At 38.1% G+C, this 13743-nt stretch overlaps 1 protein-coding gene and 1 long non-coding RNA gene across 2 annotated transcripts; both read left to right on the forward strand.

Moving 5' to 3' along the window:
* The first annotated feature begins 803 nt into the window (after window positions 1–803).
* Window positions 804–2657, forward strand: LOC129777333 (meiosis-specific nuclear structural protein 1). Its single transcript, XM_055783562.1, has 4 exons — window positions 804–908; window positions 963–1190; window positions 1253–1924; window positions 1989–2657. Exons 1-4 carry the CDS (start codon window positions 906–908, stop codon window positions 2511–2513), a joined length of 1428 nt encoding a protein of 475 aa, XP_055639537.1. The 5' UTR covers window positions 804–905; the 3' UTR covers window positions 2514–2657.
* A 457-nt stretch (window positions 2658–3114) lies between these two features.
* On the forward strand, window positions 3115–4942 carry LOC129777340 (uncharacterized). Its single transcript, XR_008743234.1, has 4 exons — window positions 3115–3872; window positions 3942–4171; window positions 4240–4428; window positions 4708–4942. It is a non-coding gene; the product is annotated as an uncharacterized LOC129777340 (long non-coding RNA).
* The last annotated feature ends 8801 nt before the right edge of the window (window positions 4943–13743 follow it).

The raw sequence follows: 13743 nt of genomic DNA on the forward strand, positions 1-13743 counted from the left end.
CTCCAACAATTTTGTCGCGAAAATTGAGAAGGAATTGATAAATAAAACGAAGAAGGAACTCAAAAACATGCCTACACGCATGTTTTCATCCGCCTTGGCGAATGTTCCGGTTTACGTAGGGCGTAAAATTTTTTTTGCAAATTAGCTAATAAAATTACCTTCCATGGAAAATTTATCAAACTCAATTATCTGTCTTAGTTTTTTATCACCATCCGAAAAATGTCCATTTTTTATGCAAACGTTAGTCTACGATTGATAGATATACCCTCACCTAGCAGCACCCAGTGTATGATGCCTCGTCGATTCCAAACACACAGAGCATGTTGCACTTGCGGTTCTTCCAGTCTTTGGCGATTGTCTTGGCCATGGCGCCTTTTTCGGCCCAATGTATGTCATTGGTTTCGTCGATTCATCACATGTGACCAAATTCTCGAGCATACCGTGGTCCCGTTGACTTTGTCTGAGTAGTCGTTGAGCTAGTGTTACCCGCTTTGCGAGGTTGTTTTAAAAAAAAATAGAGAAATGACCACGTGAACAACAGGGGGAAGGGTATAAGAAATGTCCACTCTTGTCCATGGAGTAGGAGGAACTGTCTAAAATCGTCCTTTTTCTGTCCATGTGGTATGTGCACAGCCTCTTAACAGTAAAGTGTCTTTCAGAATAAAGTGATTTTATTATCACGTCACACGCGGGGCAGAATAAAAAGGAGTATCATGTCCATCAGAATTATTTTTCTGAGTGTATATCTCACAACGACTGCATGTTCATTTTTGCGCGCTATATCGGCTGCGTACTGATTTGTTGTTTTTTGTTACCTTGACAACGAATTTTTGTTTGAAATTGTTTGTTATAGATAAAACTGTACGTATTGTCGAATAGTAGTGAATATACTGCAACATAAAAAAATGGTAAGTGTTACTACTAATAAAAGCAATCTCAATTTAAAGGAACATCTTCTCCAGTACACTTCCAACGAAAAGCGTCGTCAATTACGCCATAGTGCCCTTTGCCGGGATGTGGAAGTGTCCAAACAAAACGAAAGTTATCACAAGGGTTTCAACCAAATTCAAAAGAATAGTGAGATAAATTTGGTAAAACGACAGCACTCATCCCATTGTAAAGATCGTCAGCAAGATATGAAGCGCCAGGACGAGGAAGCGAAAGAAAAGTCCCGACAAAAGCAGTTAGAGGTAGCAATTAACAACATTAGTCTCTATCATTTCACGATACATTCTAGAGAGCATGATTTCAGGATGAACACGCGCAGGAACTCGCGATGCAACTGCACGAGGCAAATCGACGTCGAATCAACGAGGAGAGATTGCGTCAGCAGCTTCGCGAGTCTAACCAGGAGCTACGTGAACTGGAATCTAAACTACGCGCCGCTTATGTAGCGAAAGGAATTGCCGCTCAAAAAGCTGAGCAGGAAGTGAGGCGAATGGAAGAGAAAATTACTGCCCAGAAGGAACAGGAAGAGCTTGAACAGATCAGGCTTCAAAATCTGGAATACATTCGTCAGTGCCAGGAGGATGAGTTGAAACAGAAGCAAAATTTGCGTGATGTTCTTCACGTTCAGATGCAAGCTCTCCATCGCCAGAAGCAGATTTTGTACGAAGAATTTCTCATGGAGAAGATGTATTTGGATGAAGTTTGCAGGAAAATTCAGGAAGAGCAATTCGCGGAAATTCAGCGGAAATTGGAACTGCAGGAACGAACTCGCAAGGAGATGGAATACTTTAACGAGGCTAAAGCAATCTGGCAAGAGAGGCAACAGCTGGCAGTGGCGGAGGAAAATGAACGAATTAAGCAGTATTTAGAAGCACGTGAAGCAGAACAGGAGGAACAAAACAGGCGGAAGATCGAAATTGCACAATCCAGGGAGCGACTCAATGAAAAAATGGTTGTTGAATTACAATCACAAATTGTGAGTACATGATAGAAGAAATGCTTACATTCATTGGTCCATTTAACTATTCCTGTTTTTTTAGGATGAAGCACGCAATCGCGAAGAACTTTTCCAAGACCTTTACTCAGCTGAGTTGAATGAACGGCAAGAATATCGACTTCAACGTGACCTTGAGCAACAGCTGCGTAAACGAATCGAAGCTCGGTTAGGGTTGGAACGGCAGCTCTCGGAGATTGAATGCCGCCGGCAGCGCGAAGCCGAAGAAGAACGCCAATTCAAAGAGGACCAGCTTAAACTGTGGGCCGAACGGGATCGAATCGATCAAATGACGAACGAGAAACGAAGACTAAAACTGGTGGAACACAGGCGAGCAATCCAACAGCTGATAGAAGATCGCAAGCAACAACGAGCGGATGAAGTTAAGCAACTGATCCAACAGCAGTACATGTTTGAACAGGAGGAAAAACGACGACAGGAAATCATTGAAGAGGAGCGCATTAAACTGCTGAAGGAACACGCTGTGGCACTGTTGGGATTTCTGCCGCCAGGTGTGCTCAGAGAAAGCGACAGGGAGCACATTCCTCTGCCAAAATCGCGCGCGAAATGAGGATGAAATTATGGAATCTTTCGAGAAAATGCAGTGATCACATCCAAATTTTGATTATTATTAAATTTAAGCAGTGCCTTTGGATATATTTATTTTCATACCATTAAATGTGTTCAGCTAGATATTGTGTAATAAACAATTCGAGCACCTCGATAACTTGCCTGTTTTGTTGCTATCATCGTTTGCTTTTACCACTTTTAACCCTAACCCATTTTAGGCCAAGCGTTCGAAAAATCGAACAGAAACATTGATAATTTTTAACGGCTAACCATTTTGTAGGGTTTTTGGCATCAAATGATCTATTAGCTACCACTTACTATCAATTTCAGTCAATTTTGCATATACTGGTTTCTTTTTTTTAATCGTTTATTTTTACAGGCTCAGTTACATAAGTTTAAAGTAAACATTTTTCCTTAATTCTAATGTTAGTGATGTAGAAAACCGTTTACTCGCGGTCTACTCGAGTTTAGAAGGGTAGGGATGTAAGGATATGTCGACAATGTTCACACTCACATTCATCATACTCAATTCCTAAGCCTTAAACTTTAATCTTATATCTAATATGTATTTATATTTCACCTTATTCTATTTTTAGTAAGAAGGGATTATTTCTCGCGAAGAAAAATGAAAAGGAGAATATAAGGATATAAGGACAATCAGACACGAAGATCGATAGCTTTTAGGAAGACATATATTTGGGACATGTACTCAAGATCTAACCGAGCCAACACATCTCTCACCGGCACATTCTTCTTGAATGGCGTTAACGTTCCCTGTGGAACTTTTGCCGTCTCAACGTATTCATTAACTAGCGTCGTTCATTAATACTTGGTTGAGATTTCTATGCCGAATAACACGCCTTGAATGTACTCTAAAGTGGCAAGCTCTAGAATACGCGTGACCACAGTGCAAGCCGGAAGAATTTTCTTTGACGAAAAATCCCCCAACCAGAACGGGAATCGAACCCGAACACCCGGCATGATAGTGTGGGACGCTAACCACTCGGCCACGGGTGCACATAAAAACTCCGGCACATTGGGCTGCCTTTTTCTAGCCCGAAGAGAGTTTTCTAAATTCGATCTGGCAACAAGATACTTCTCGCATGACCAAACAACGTGTTCGGTGTCGTGGTAACCTTGGCCACAAACGCAGAGATTGCTGCTGACAAGATTGAAACGGAAGAGTAGTGCATCTAACGAACAGCGATTTGACATGAATCGGGAGAAGGTGCGAATAAAGTCCCGACTCAATTCCAGACTTTTGAACCACGGTTTGTCGCCTTCAATCGCACCCACCTTTGTTAATGAGTCAGCCCTCTCATTATCCGGAATCGAGCAATGTGAAGCAACCCAGACAAAGGTAATGGGCCCTATTATAGAAATCGAGGCGATAAGAATTTTGCTAATTAACTCTATTTTACTATTATAGAAATCGAGCAATTCGATAGCACCGAGCGAGTGATAACTATCGATGCAAGTGTCAGACCTTTTCGAGTTGTTTGGTTCACTTGTTGCATATCTTCAGAGAATTATTTTGTGTTGGCTTGAATCCCTTTGGGAAACATTTCAGAAACGCTTCAATATATGCAATTTGCAACACATGTTCGTTTGTTTTGATCAGCATTTGTTTTACGGTGCTGCCAGAATAGTCTATAAAAGGTAAGTGTTCAATCCAGCATTATTTATATTAATCATGTTATAACTTACAATGCAGAATCTAATTCCAGCGCATATTTCAGTGGCGGAAGAAAAAAACCAAATCACCACCAGTTTGAACGGCTCCTTAAACAATGGAAGCGAGATTGCTCGAGGTTCTTGTGGAGGTAGTCGTCATATATTCCCGGTGTAGGAAAAGTTGGAGGAATTCAGAGAGGAACTTAATGCACTGAGACCACCTAGGTTCAGAATGGCAGAAAGTAAGTATTTCTTTTACGATACACATAACTTTCATAAGTAAATTTTATCATACTCTTTGAATTTCTTTCAACCGAATTTCCTACCTAAAAATTGCTTACTTCTACTAGCATACATTAGTACGTTATTTTTGGCAGCAATTTTCTTTTTTATTGCTATACTATGCCAAACTATACCACTTTCACTACAATAGATCAAACTAATGGTCGGAGTGTTATAATGCTCTATACCATATGCTAAAGCTATCCTGCAAAACAATAATGATTTTATTTAAATTACAGGTTTGGATTGGCATGAGGGGAAAAGTAAAGAAAACACTAGCACGCAACAAGCGAGAATTTAGAGCAACAGGTGGTTGCCCCAATACAATAAAGCTATCGACGCCGCTACAACAAGAAATCGACGCTAAAACAGAATCACATGAATAACAAAAATTGTTTTGCTAAAAAAAAGTGATATTCGTGCATGACTCTTTACGGAATTCCATAGATTTCCTAATAATTATATTTTTTATACAACAAATTGTTCCACGCTGTCGTTTTTATTACACATGCATGCGTGCCTTACGCCTATTAAGCTTTATTCTTTGAGGGAATATCAATTTACTCCAAAACATAACCATATCAACACTTTTGGAAATACATTTTCATAGCAGATGCCTCAAAAATAAATTTGGCATCCTTTATATAGTGCTTCATGAAACATTTCAAACTTGTTTCAAAATATTTCATCACAACCGCTGACATTCGAGCTTGCTAACGAATCGAGCAGTTTTCCTCGATTTCTATAATTCCAGATTTTAATCGGTGTGATAGTGATAGTGATTGTATCGAATCCTCGATTCGATTTCTATAATAGGGCCCAATGACATAACATCATCTGGATAAAGCACTCAACATTTTTCGTATTCTCTCAAGGAAGTACGGCGAGTGCTTTTCCGGCCTCACTGAACGGATAGCTTCGACAGAGCTAAGGGTGGATTTAGACTAGTGATATATTCGTGTGAAGAAATATGATGAGATTTATAGAAATCACATCAACCGTTTACACTAGCGCAAACTTATATAATGAATATATTCATATTTTTGGTGAATTTATTCACCTGAAGTAGAACTGCATCCAACTTCAGTGATTTCTCACCAGTGAGAAATTCACCAGCGTTTACATATGCCTGAATTTATTCATCCTATACATTTATACCTCGGAGAAGTCTATCATATTTATTCTCACCCGTTTACACCTATTTACACGTGAATAAATCCATCTATAGCTATAGATCTCCCTAATGTAAACCCGACATAAGACTATTCGTTACAATGTAATAGTGTTCAACAGGTCGAGAGGCGACGCTGTCCAGCGCCCAGTGAATCGCTGCCAATTCAGCAATATACACTGAGCAAGGAAACTGAAGACTGTGCCGCCGTTCTACGCATAGTTGTCCCATGTTCCAAAATCAGCAACTGAGAAAAACGCAATGAAAGTTTTTTTAGCATATTTGTCTGCCAGAGGCTTTAGGCATTTCAGTTTGGCAATACACCGGGTATTTTATAAGTAGTATACTACTGTTCAATGAAATGTGAAGAGTTCCGCTCGCTTGAATCAATCAAGTTTGATTACGGTTTGGAAATACATGGTGGGACAGTTATGCCTAGAATAACAATATGGGACAATTGTTGTTTTTTGAAATACTGGGAACAAACAATAAGTTTTTTGGTGTTTTCCGAAAGATTATGCCTAAGAACATCGTTTTAAGAATAAGGGAATGATCTGCAACACCTTTCCAGAATATAAATCTAATTGTTTTTAGGCATTCGCTAACAAAGTGTACACGTGTTCTGTTAAACTTTTTTCTATTTGTTTGAGAATTAGTTCCTTCTTTCAAACCAAAAATGAGTGCATTAGCCCTTCTGAAAGCGTGACATAAAATGCTTGAACCGATTCATTTATTATGGATCTACAAAAAATACATGGTGGGACAGTTTTATCTAGAAAATCAACATGGGACAATTAAGCTTGATGTTGTTTTCTGAAAAACTGGGAAGAAACAATAAGTTTTTTTTGTGGTTTTCTGGAAGATTATGTATAAAAACAACGTTTTACGAAGAAAAGTGAAAATTGTCAAAAAGTAACATGGGACAACTATGCGTCCGTTCTACGCATAGTTGTCTCATGTTACAGTGTGGGAGGTGCTGAAAATTTCATTGAACACTCCAAATCCTGTGGACTCATTCATAGAGGACCCATCAGTAAAGTACATATTATCACAATTGATACGCCCATACTTTGCGTTGAAGATCGTAGGAACGATCCCCGATCGATGATAATCTGGAATTCCATGGATATTCTCCTCCATGAACAGAACAAAATGCACAGAGGAATTGATGTAGTCAGGAAAACAAACACGGTTGGGAATATACGAAGAAGGATCAACCTGCATGGAGATGAATCCATGATATGAACTCGTGAATCCGGAGTGAAAATTTAGCTCGATCAGCTGCTCAAAAATTTCCGATCACCAATGGGTTCATGACCTTACACCGGATGAAGAACCGAAGAGATAATAAACTGAAGCGATCTTTAAGTGGGAGTACGCCTGCAAAAACCTCGAGACTCATAGTATGCGTTGAGGGCATACATCCCAACGCAATACGGAGACAAAGATACTGAATTCGCTTCGAAAATCAACAATTGTCAGTATTATTTGTTATAAGCTAAATCTACATTTGAATCACATTCTTTGTAGAGTCCAAACATGTCTGTCAAGATAGTGTCTAATTACTTAGTGTTTCCTAATAGATGAATATAAGAAACCATTGAAACGCTGCAACAAATCAAGAGCACCTTTTCTAGATATTTCACTAAATTTCTTCCAAAACTTTTTGATTTTATCCGATAACAACTGAAACTACCGACGGAGACGTTTTGCCTATTATCGGAATTGTAAATACCAACGCTACAAACAGAGCAACCTGGTGATTACGTCTAGCTATGCGGACAAATGTTCATTGAAACGATTGATTGTCCGCATAAATAGACGCAAGCGTTTTCTAAACGGAAAAAATATGTTTCAATCCGCAAAATCACCTAGGCCCTCTTTTTGCCGATAATATCCTTCAACTGGACAGATCATTTCATCGGAAATGTCTTGTAGGCCAAAAAACAACAAAAATGTGTTTGCTCAACACTAATGTTGTTGTCGATTACGTCTCCTATGTAATCATGGGCAGTGCCATACTCCATCACTGAGAGAATAGTTGTTCGATACAACATTATAAGATCTTCTGGATGGGCTCCCCACCAGGTGCCAGTAGTTGTACGGAGAAAGTTTATTCTTTATTGGCATTTTTTACTCAGATATCTAATATGGGCCCCCAAGTACATTTGGAGTCGAACCAGACCCCAAGATACTTGAATGACAGAGCATGAGTGATCGGTTTACCCAAAAGTTGAAGCTTTGGTTTTGCTGGTCTATGCTTCCTAGAAAAAACCATCATCTCTGTTTTCTCCGTGGAGAATTCGATCCCTAGCCCAATGGCCCAGGTTGAAAAATTGTTCAAAGTACTGGTTTCTTGATATGTTTGAAAATAAATATTATCTATAAGATAAATCGTCATGCTCAAAACATTGTAGGGGTATGAGGTGGGCCATCATCATCTTCATCATAACTTTATTTGGCAAAAAAGTTGGTGTAAAGCAACTGGGGCTGATTCTGATGCGCGAATGAGGTGAGATTTTTACCTAGAATGAACTCTCATGAACACTCACTCAATTCTCGTGGGCGAATGCAGTGAAAAAACTTGCCATTTTGTGACCTTTGAAATCGTGTCCTCATTCGTTTCCATCACTCTTCATCGACTAGTACGAACAATGGAAACCGAAAAGTGAGTGCGATTTTTCTAACTACATTTATGATAGAATTTTTATATTTCAGGTTACGTGTGACAAATCGGATTCATCTTACATAGGATTCGGCATTTCCAAAGGATTTGAACGATCTCTAATCAGTTTTAAACGATCTCTAATCAGTTTTAAACGGGTCCAGCTTCAAAGATGTAGTCCTTATCTACATCATCAAAATTTTCGGACAAAAATAGGCAATTTCGAACGCAATCCACTTAAACTGTGAATTTTGAAATAATTTATATTTATTATTAACATGTAGTCAGTGCAAGTATTTGGTATGCTATTACTAATGACAAGAATATACAGTCAATCGCAAAATTGAGTATACAACTCGTGCTGGTTTGTTATTGTTAAGTTTTTCGGGGTTATAAAATAAATAATTAAATGCGACTTAAATTCAACGTAAAATCGATCCATTTTACTCTCATGTAGTGATAAGAAAAAAAAATAAAATGGTCACATTTCTACTTCTTATTTGAAATACAAACAAAAAATCTCCAATTAGGACGTGGCAAAATTGAGTGTACAGTTCCAGTTTTTCTTGAAAAGAAAATTAAAATCAGTTCAGAAATGTTAACAGATAACAAAAATCAATTCCCCTAGTATTTGATATTGCCCCCTTTTGGCGTTCAGCATTTCCTGCAAGCGCCGAGGCGAGATTTCTGGTCACTGTAGACGGAAGTACCTCTCAGGTCTCCGTAATCGTCGTTTTGAGTTCCGCTTCGTTCCTTGGATTTTGATGGATGGGTGGTTCTTGATTTCCCACTATATATACTCAATAGTGTTCAAGTTCGGTGATTTCGGAGGTGTATTGAGTTGGTTGGGGCATAATAGAGCAGGCATTCCAGCACCACGAAGTCAGTTTGCTTCGGGTCATTATTCTGTTGAAAGTATTATCCACGAGGGAGACCGAATTTCTGAACGGGAGACTGCAGGTTACGTTTCTGGAAGATCAATTAAGCCATCTTGTCCATCGCCGAATCGATAAACACTATGGTTCCAGTTCTAGAAGCCGCCAATGTACCATGCATCATCTGACTACCGCCGCCGTGTTTTACTCTGATAACCAGATGCTGAATCTGAAGCACCGATCCTGGTTTCCTCCACGCCATCTGTCTTCCATTCTATTCAAAGATATTGGTTTTCGGCTCATCCGTATAAAAGACCTTGTTCCAGAATTCCTTAATATTAAATCGAGGGGAACCTCAATGAATTGTTTGATTCGTGTTGATCATGAAATTGGATAAACAAAATTATTCCAATGGAAGTTTCGCATTGAATCCGACAACAGGTAGGAAATATATGTAATTTAATCAATGTTTTTGTCATGCGAACATAATGTCAATTTTCATAACATTCCAAATTACATTCGAATGCCCCTCACAGCAAGTCTTCCGTTTGAATATGGCGTCGATTGTTTTCCGAAATTCTGCTCTTTAAGTGGTCCAAGAACCAGTTAACGTTCGTCCAGTTAAAAAGCAGACCAGTTAAACCAGGACCAGTTAGTGAACGAGTACTGGGGTTGTGTATGTGGGGTTAGTTGGTCAATTTATTCTGAAATATAAAGATGTTAAATAAAAGAAAAATGTCAAATACATGATTCTCTGGTTATTTTTCATCGGATAGACCGTTCCGGAAGTAGAACTACCACGAGGTTGCAAAACATGGTTTCCGGCAAAACGCGTTTTAAATTTTGGATCCATTTACTTCGTTTATTTTACACGGATCATAAAACTATCCTACAACGCGTAAAAGGAGATCTTCCTGTCGCTTTTTTGTCGTTAAATTGGACTTGCGGACTTCTCTAGCTGCTTCTGACATCCGCATCTCGGTTCGTTCGATCCGTTCCTCATCCGATTTTCCGCAGAAATTGTTGCACTTCGGTCCACTAATTGGCTTGTAACTATCGGAATGGATCATCAGGACAGAAACCACAGTAAAGAAGACAGAGAACATTTCAAGCCAGAATTTTTTAAACGGTTTTATTAAGCTTGCACAGTAGCATGTTTGTATGTTTGTAACGTGTTTGTCTGTAGCGCTAACCCACATTGATAGAATTTTAACTCCCTTCCTCTTGATCGATTAATCTGAAATTTTGAACACACCATTATCTCTGCAGTCACTATAAAACTGCGTATTTCATGATCTTGAAAATCCAAGATGGCGGCCGCTACACAATTGCGGATCACATATTTCCTCAAAACCTCATCAATATGGAGTTTTCCAAAACCCTATCAATATGCGTATCAAATGAAAGGGCTTGACTAATAGAACACAGTTATTTATGAAAAATGCAAATCCAAGATGGCTGCCACTACAAAATGGCGAACTACATTTTTCCTCAAAACCCCAACAATATGAGTATCAAATGAAAGGGCTTGACTAGTAGAACACAGTTATTTATGAAAAATACAAATCCAAGTTGGTGGCCATTACAAAATGGAAATAAATATATTGTTTTTCAAAACCCCATCAAAATGGGTATCGAATGAAAGGGGTTGACCAGTAGAACACAGTTATTTATGAATAAACGCAAATTTAAAATGGCCACCACCATAAAATATTTCTCTCAAGACCCGGTTCTTATGGGTATCAAATGAAAAGGCTTGAATAGTAGAATAGATGAGAACTCCGAATCCAAGATGGCCGCAATCATAAAATAGCAAATTACTTTCTTAATCGTTTTTATTTAGTTTCAACTGATTGTATGTATGTAGGGTGCCAATGAATCTATGGGAAAAAATCGAAATCTCAAAAAGTTACCCTATACAAAATGTTCACCACCTCGAAAAAACACTCTATGTCAAATATCAGCTTAATCGGACTTAAGGGAGAGTGGCACGAAGCGGTCAGAGTTTGAAAAATTAGGGAATTTTGGAAATTGGGGTTTTCGAAAAAAAAATTGAATGCCAAATGTCTTAAAATTGCATGAAACGTCGAGATCTAGTGTCATCTCGAAAAAAAAAATGGTCAAAAACCGACACTTTGAGACTTAGTTTTTTTGTTGGAATGCGAGACGAAATGTATGGTTTGAAGTGTCAATAAAAATAGTTATCTCGATTTTTCATTCGGAACTTGTTGCGAAATGTTGATTTGCACGATAATATACCCTATGCAAAATATTAGCTCATTCGAACTTCATTTATTAGTGTTCTAGACGTTAGAATTTGAGTTTTTTTGAAAACCGAAAAATCACCGGAAATTAAATTTTTCAAACAAAAAATTAATGCCAAATGTCTTGAAATTGCATGACACGTCGAGACTTATAGTTATCTAAAAAAAATATTTTATCAAAAATCGACTTTTCTGACGGAAAAACGAGCAAGTGCTAAAAAAATTTATTTTTTCGAGATAACAGTAAATCTTGACGAGTAATGCAACTTCAATACCTTTGGCACCAACAATTTTTTTTTGAAAACCCCGATTTTCGGTGATTTTTCGGTTTTCAAAAAATTCAAATTTTAACGTCTGCATCACTAATAAATGAAGTTCAATTTTGCACAGGGTATATTATCGTGCAAATCAACATTTCGTAACAAGTTCCGAATTAAAAATCTAGATAACCATTTTTATTGGTACCCTAAGCCATATGTTTCGTCTCGTATTCCGAAAAAAAGAGTGTCCCAGAGTGTCGATTTAAAAAAAACAGGAAGTGGGTTATATCTATGGTATAACCGCAAGGGTGACGTAGGACTATCGTTGATTTAGAGATCATTTGTATGAAGTTGAATCTGAATTCATTCTGAATGAATGAATATTTGGAGAACTTCGAAAACGAGAGCGTTACGTTGGAGGCACAAGGTTTTATGCATCCAATATTGGATACGGAAATATCCTACTGATGGGGAAGAATAATCTTCAGAAGCTATCCTGTTGATTGCGATTGATTGAAAAATCAAACAACCTAAACGTAATGTATTTAGTCACAGTGTTACATGGATAGAAAACATTAAAATAAACTCTTTCATATGAATGTAATTTGAAATTCCCAGAGGAACTGGCAGATTATTTTCAGTAACGATTAGATATTTCCACATTTTCCTCGATACTGGAAGCCCACCAGTGGTTAATGCTAACTCGATAACCATCTGTTAATAGCACTTGATTGAAACATATTTGGTCACAGTGTTACATGGATAGAAAACATTCAAATAAACTCTTTCACATGAATGTATTTTTAAATTCCTAGAGGAACTGGCAGATTATTTTCCGGATCTTTCTCGATCCAAACGGAAAGAATTCCGTGCGTGTATGTGTGTGTGTGTGTAGCGGCTGCTTCGAGATCTTCCCGGGGAACCGTTTGTAGCATCACTCTCCTCCTGATGGATTCCCTTCTGGCCTAAGGTGCACAAACAGGCTCTTGGTGACACCGTTCATCCGCGCTTTCATGATAAATGAAGAGCTTCACCACAACAGCGACAACATGCTCCAATCGCTGTTCAATTAGAACTGAGTGGATTTCCGAGCGGCGCTCGCTTATATACCGATTGGTGATTTCAATAGCCTATTTTGAAAGTAAATTTAAGACTATTGAAACAAGTTTTTGGATCAGAAAGTAACAAGTATAGAACGCGTAGACATTTTATCTTTCGAATGAAGTGTTTATCATACCATTTCGTTCAGTTGTTTAGGAGCTATTAACACTCAAAATCTCGGTCTCCGACGTAACGCTTTCGTTTTCGAAACTTTGATTTTACACCCCGGTATAGAAATGAAAGACGTAGTCCTACGTCAAAAAAAAATTTTCGGAATGACACTAGATATCGACGTTTCATGCAATTTTAAGACATTTGGAATCAAAAATTTTTTTCAACGCGTCCTCGCGCTGTCAGTTGAGAGGAAGAGAAAGAGAAAAAGAAAAAGAGAAAGAGAAAGAGATCACTTATACCAAGCCATTCTTCACATGTTATGAATGAAATAATGCCTATTCAGCGTAGAAAGAATACTTGTAATGGGGAAGTTTGAAGAAAAAAATCTGATTTTTTCTAAAAATTGAACGAATTTCAAACCAAAAAAAAACAAAACATTATCATTTTACTCGCTGCGCCATCTGGTTGAAAATCTAACGTAGATTCGTCAATTTTGAATTGAGGGGCTCAGAATGCAAGGGCTGTAAGTGACTTGATCGATTTCTCTTCATCAACTTTTTATTTAGTTAATAACTCAACTGCAAAAACGTTCCAATTTATGTTTGCTATACAATCCGATAGATGAGGTTCTAACCTATCTTCCACATTGTCAAATACAGCTGGGAATGTGTTTGCAGCTAAGTTATGACCAAAAGAGAGAGTCAATGTAGGAAAATCGATCAAATCACTTACATCCCTATCATTATAAGCCCCTCAATTACTTTCTTATGCAATATGGATCGTAGTTCACTTGGATTCATGAAGCATTTCCCTCTGGAAAAATCG

Source organism: Toxorhynchites rutilus, chromosome 1 (genome assembly GCF_029784135.1).
Source record: "Toxorhynchites rutilus septentrionalis strain SRP chromosome 1, ASM2978413v1, whole genome shotgun sequence".
NCBI lineage: Eukaryota > Metazoa > Arthropoda > Insecta > Diptera > Culicidae > Toxorhynchites > Toxorhynchites rutilus.

Bases quoted from the DNA above. Each gene is read 5' to 3' on its own strand.
- LOC129777333 (XM_055783562.1), top strand. The intron at 1,191-1,252 runs GTAGCAATTAAC...GCATGATTTCAG, and splicing joins CCCGACAAAAGCAGTTAGAG to GATGAACACGCGCAGGAACT. The intron at 1,925-1,988 runs GTGAGTACATGA...CTGTTTTTTTAG, and splicing joins TTGAATTACAATCACAAATT to GATGAAGCACGCAATCGCGA.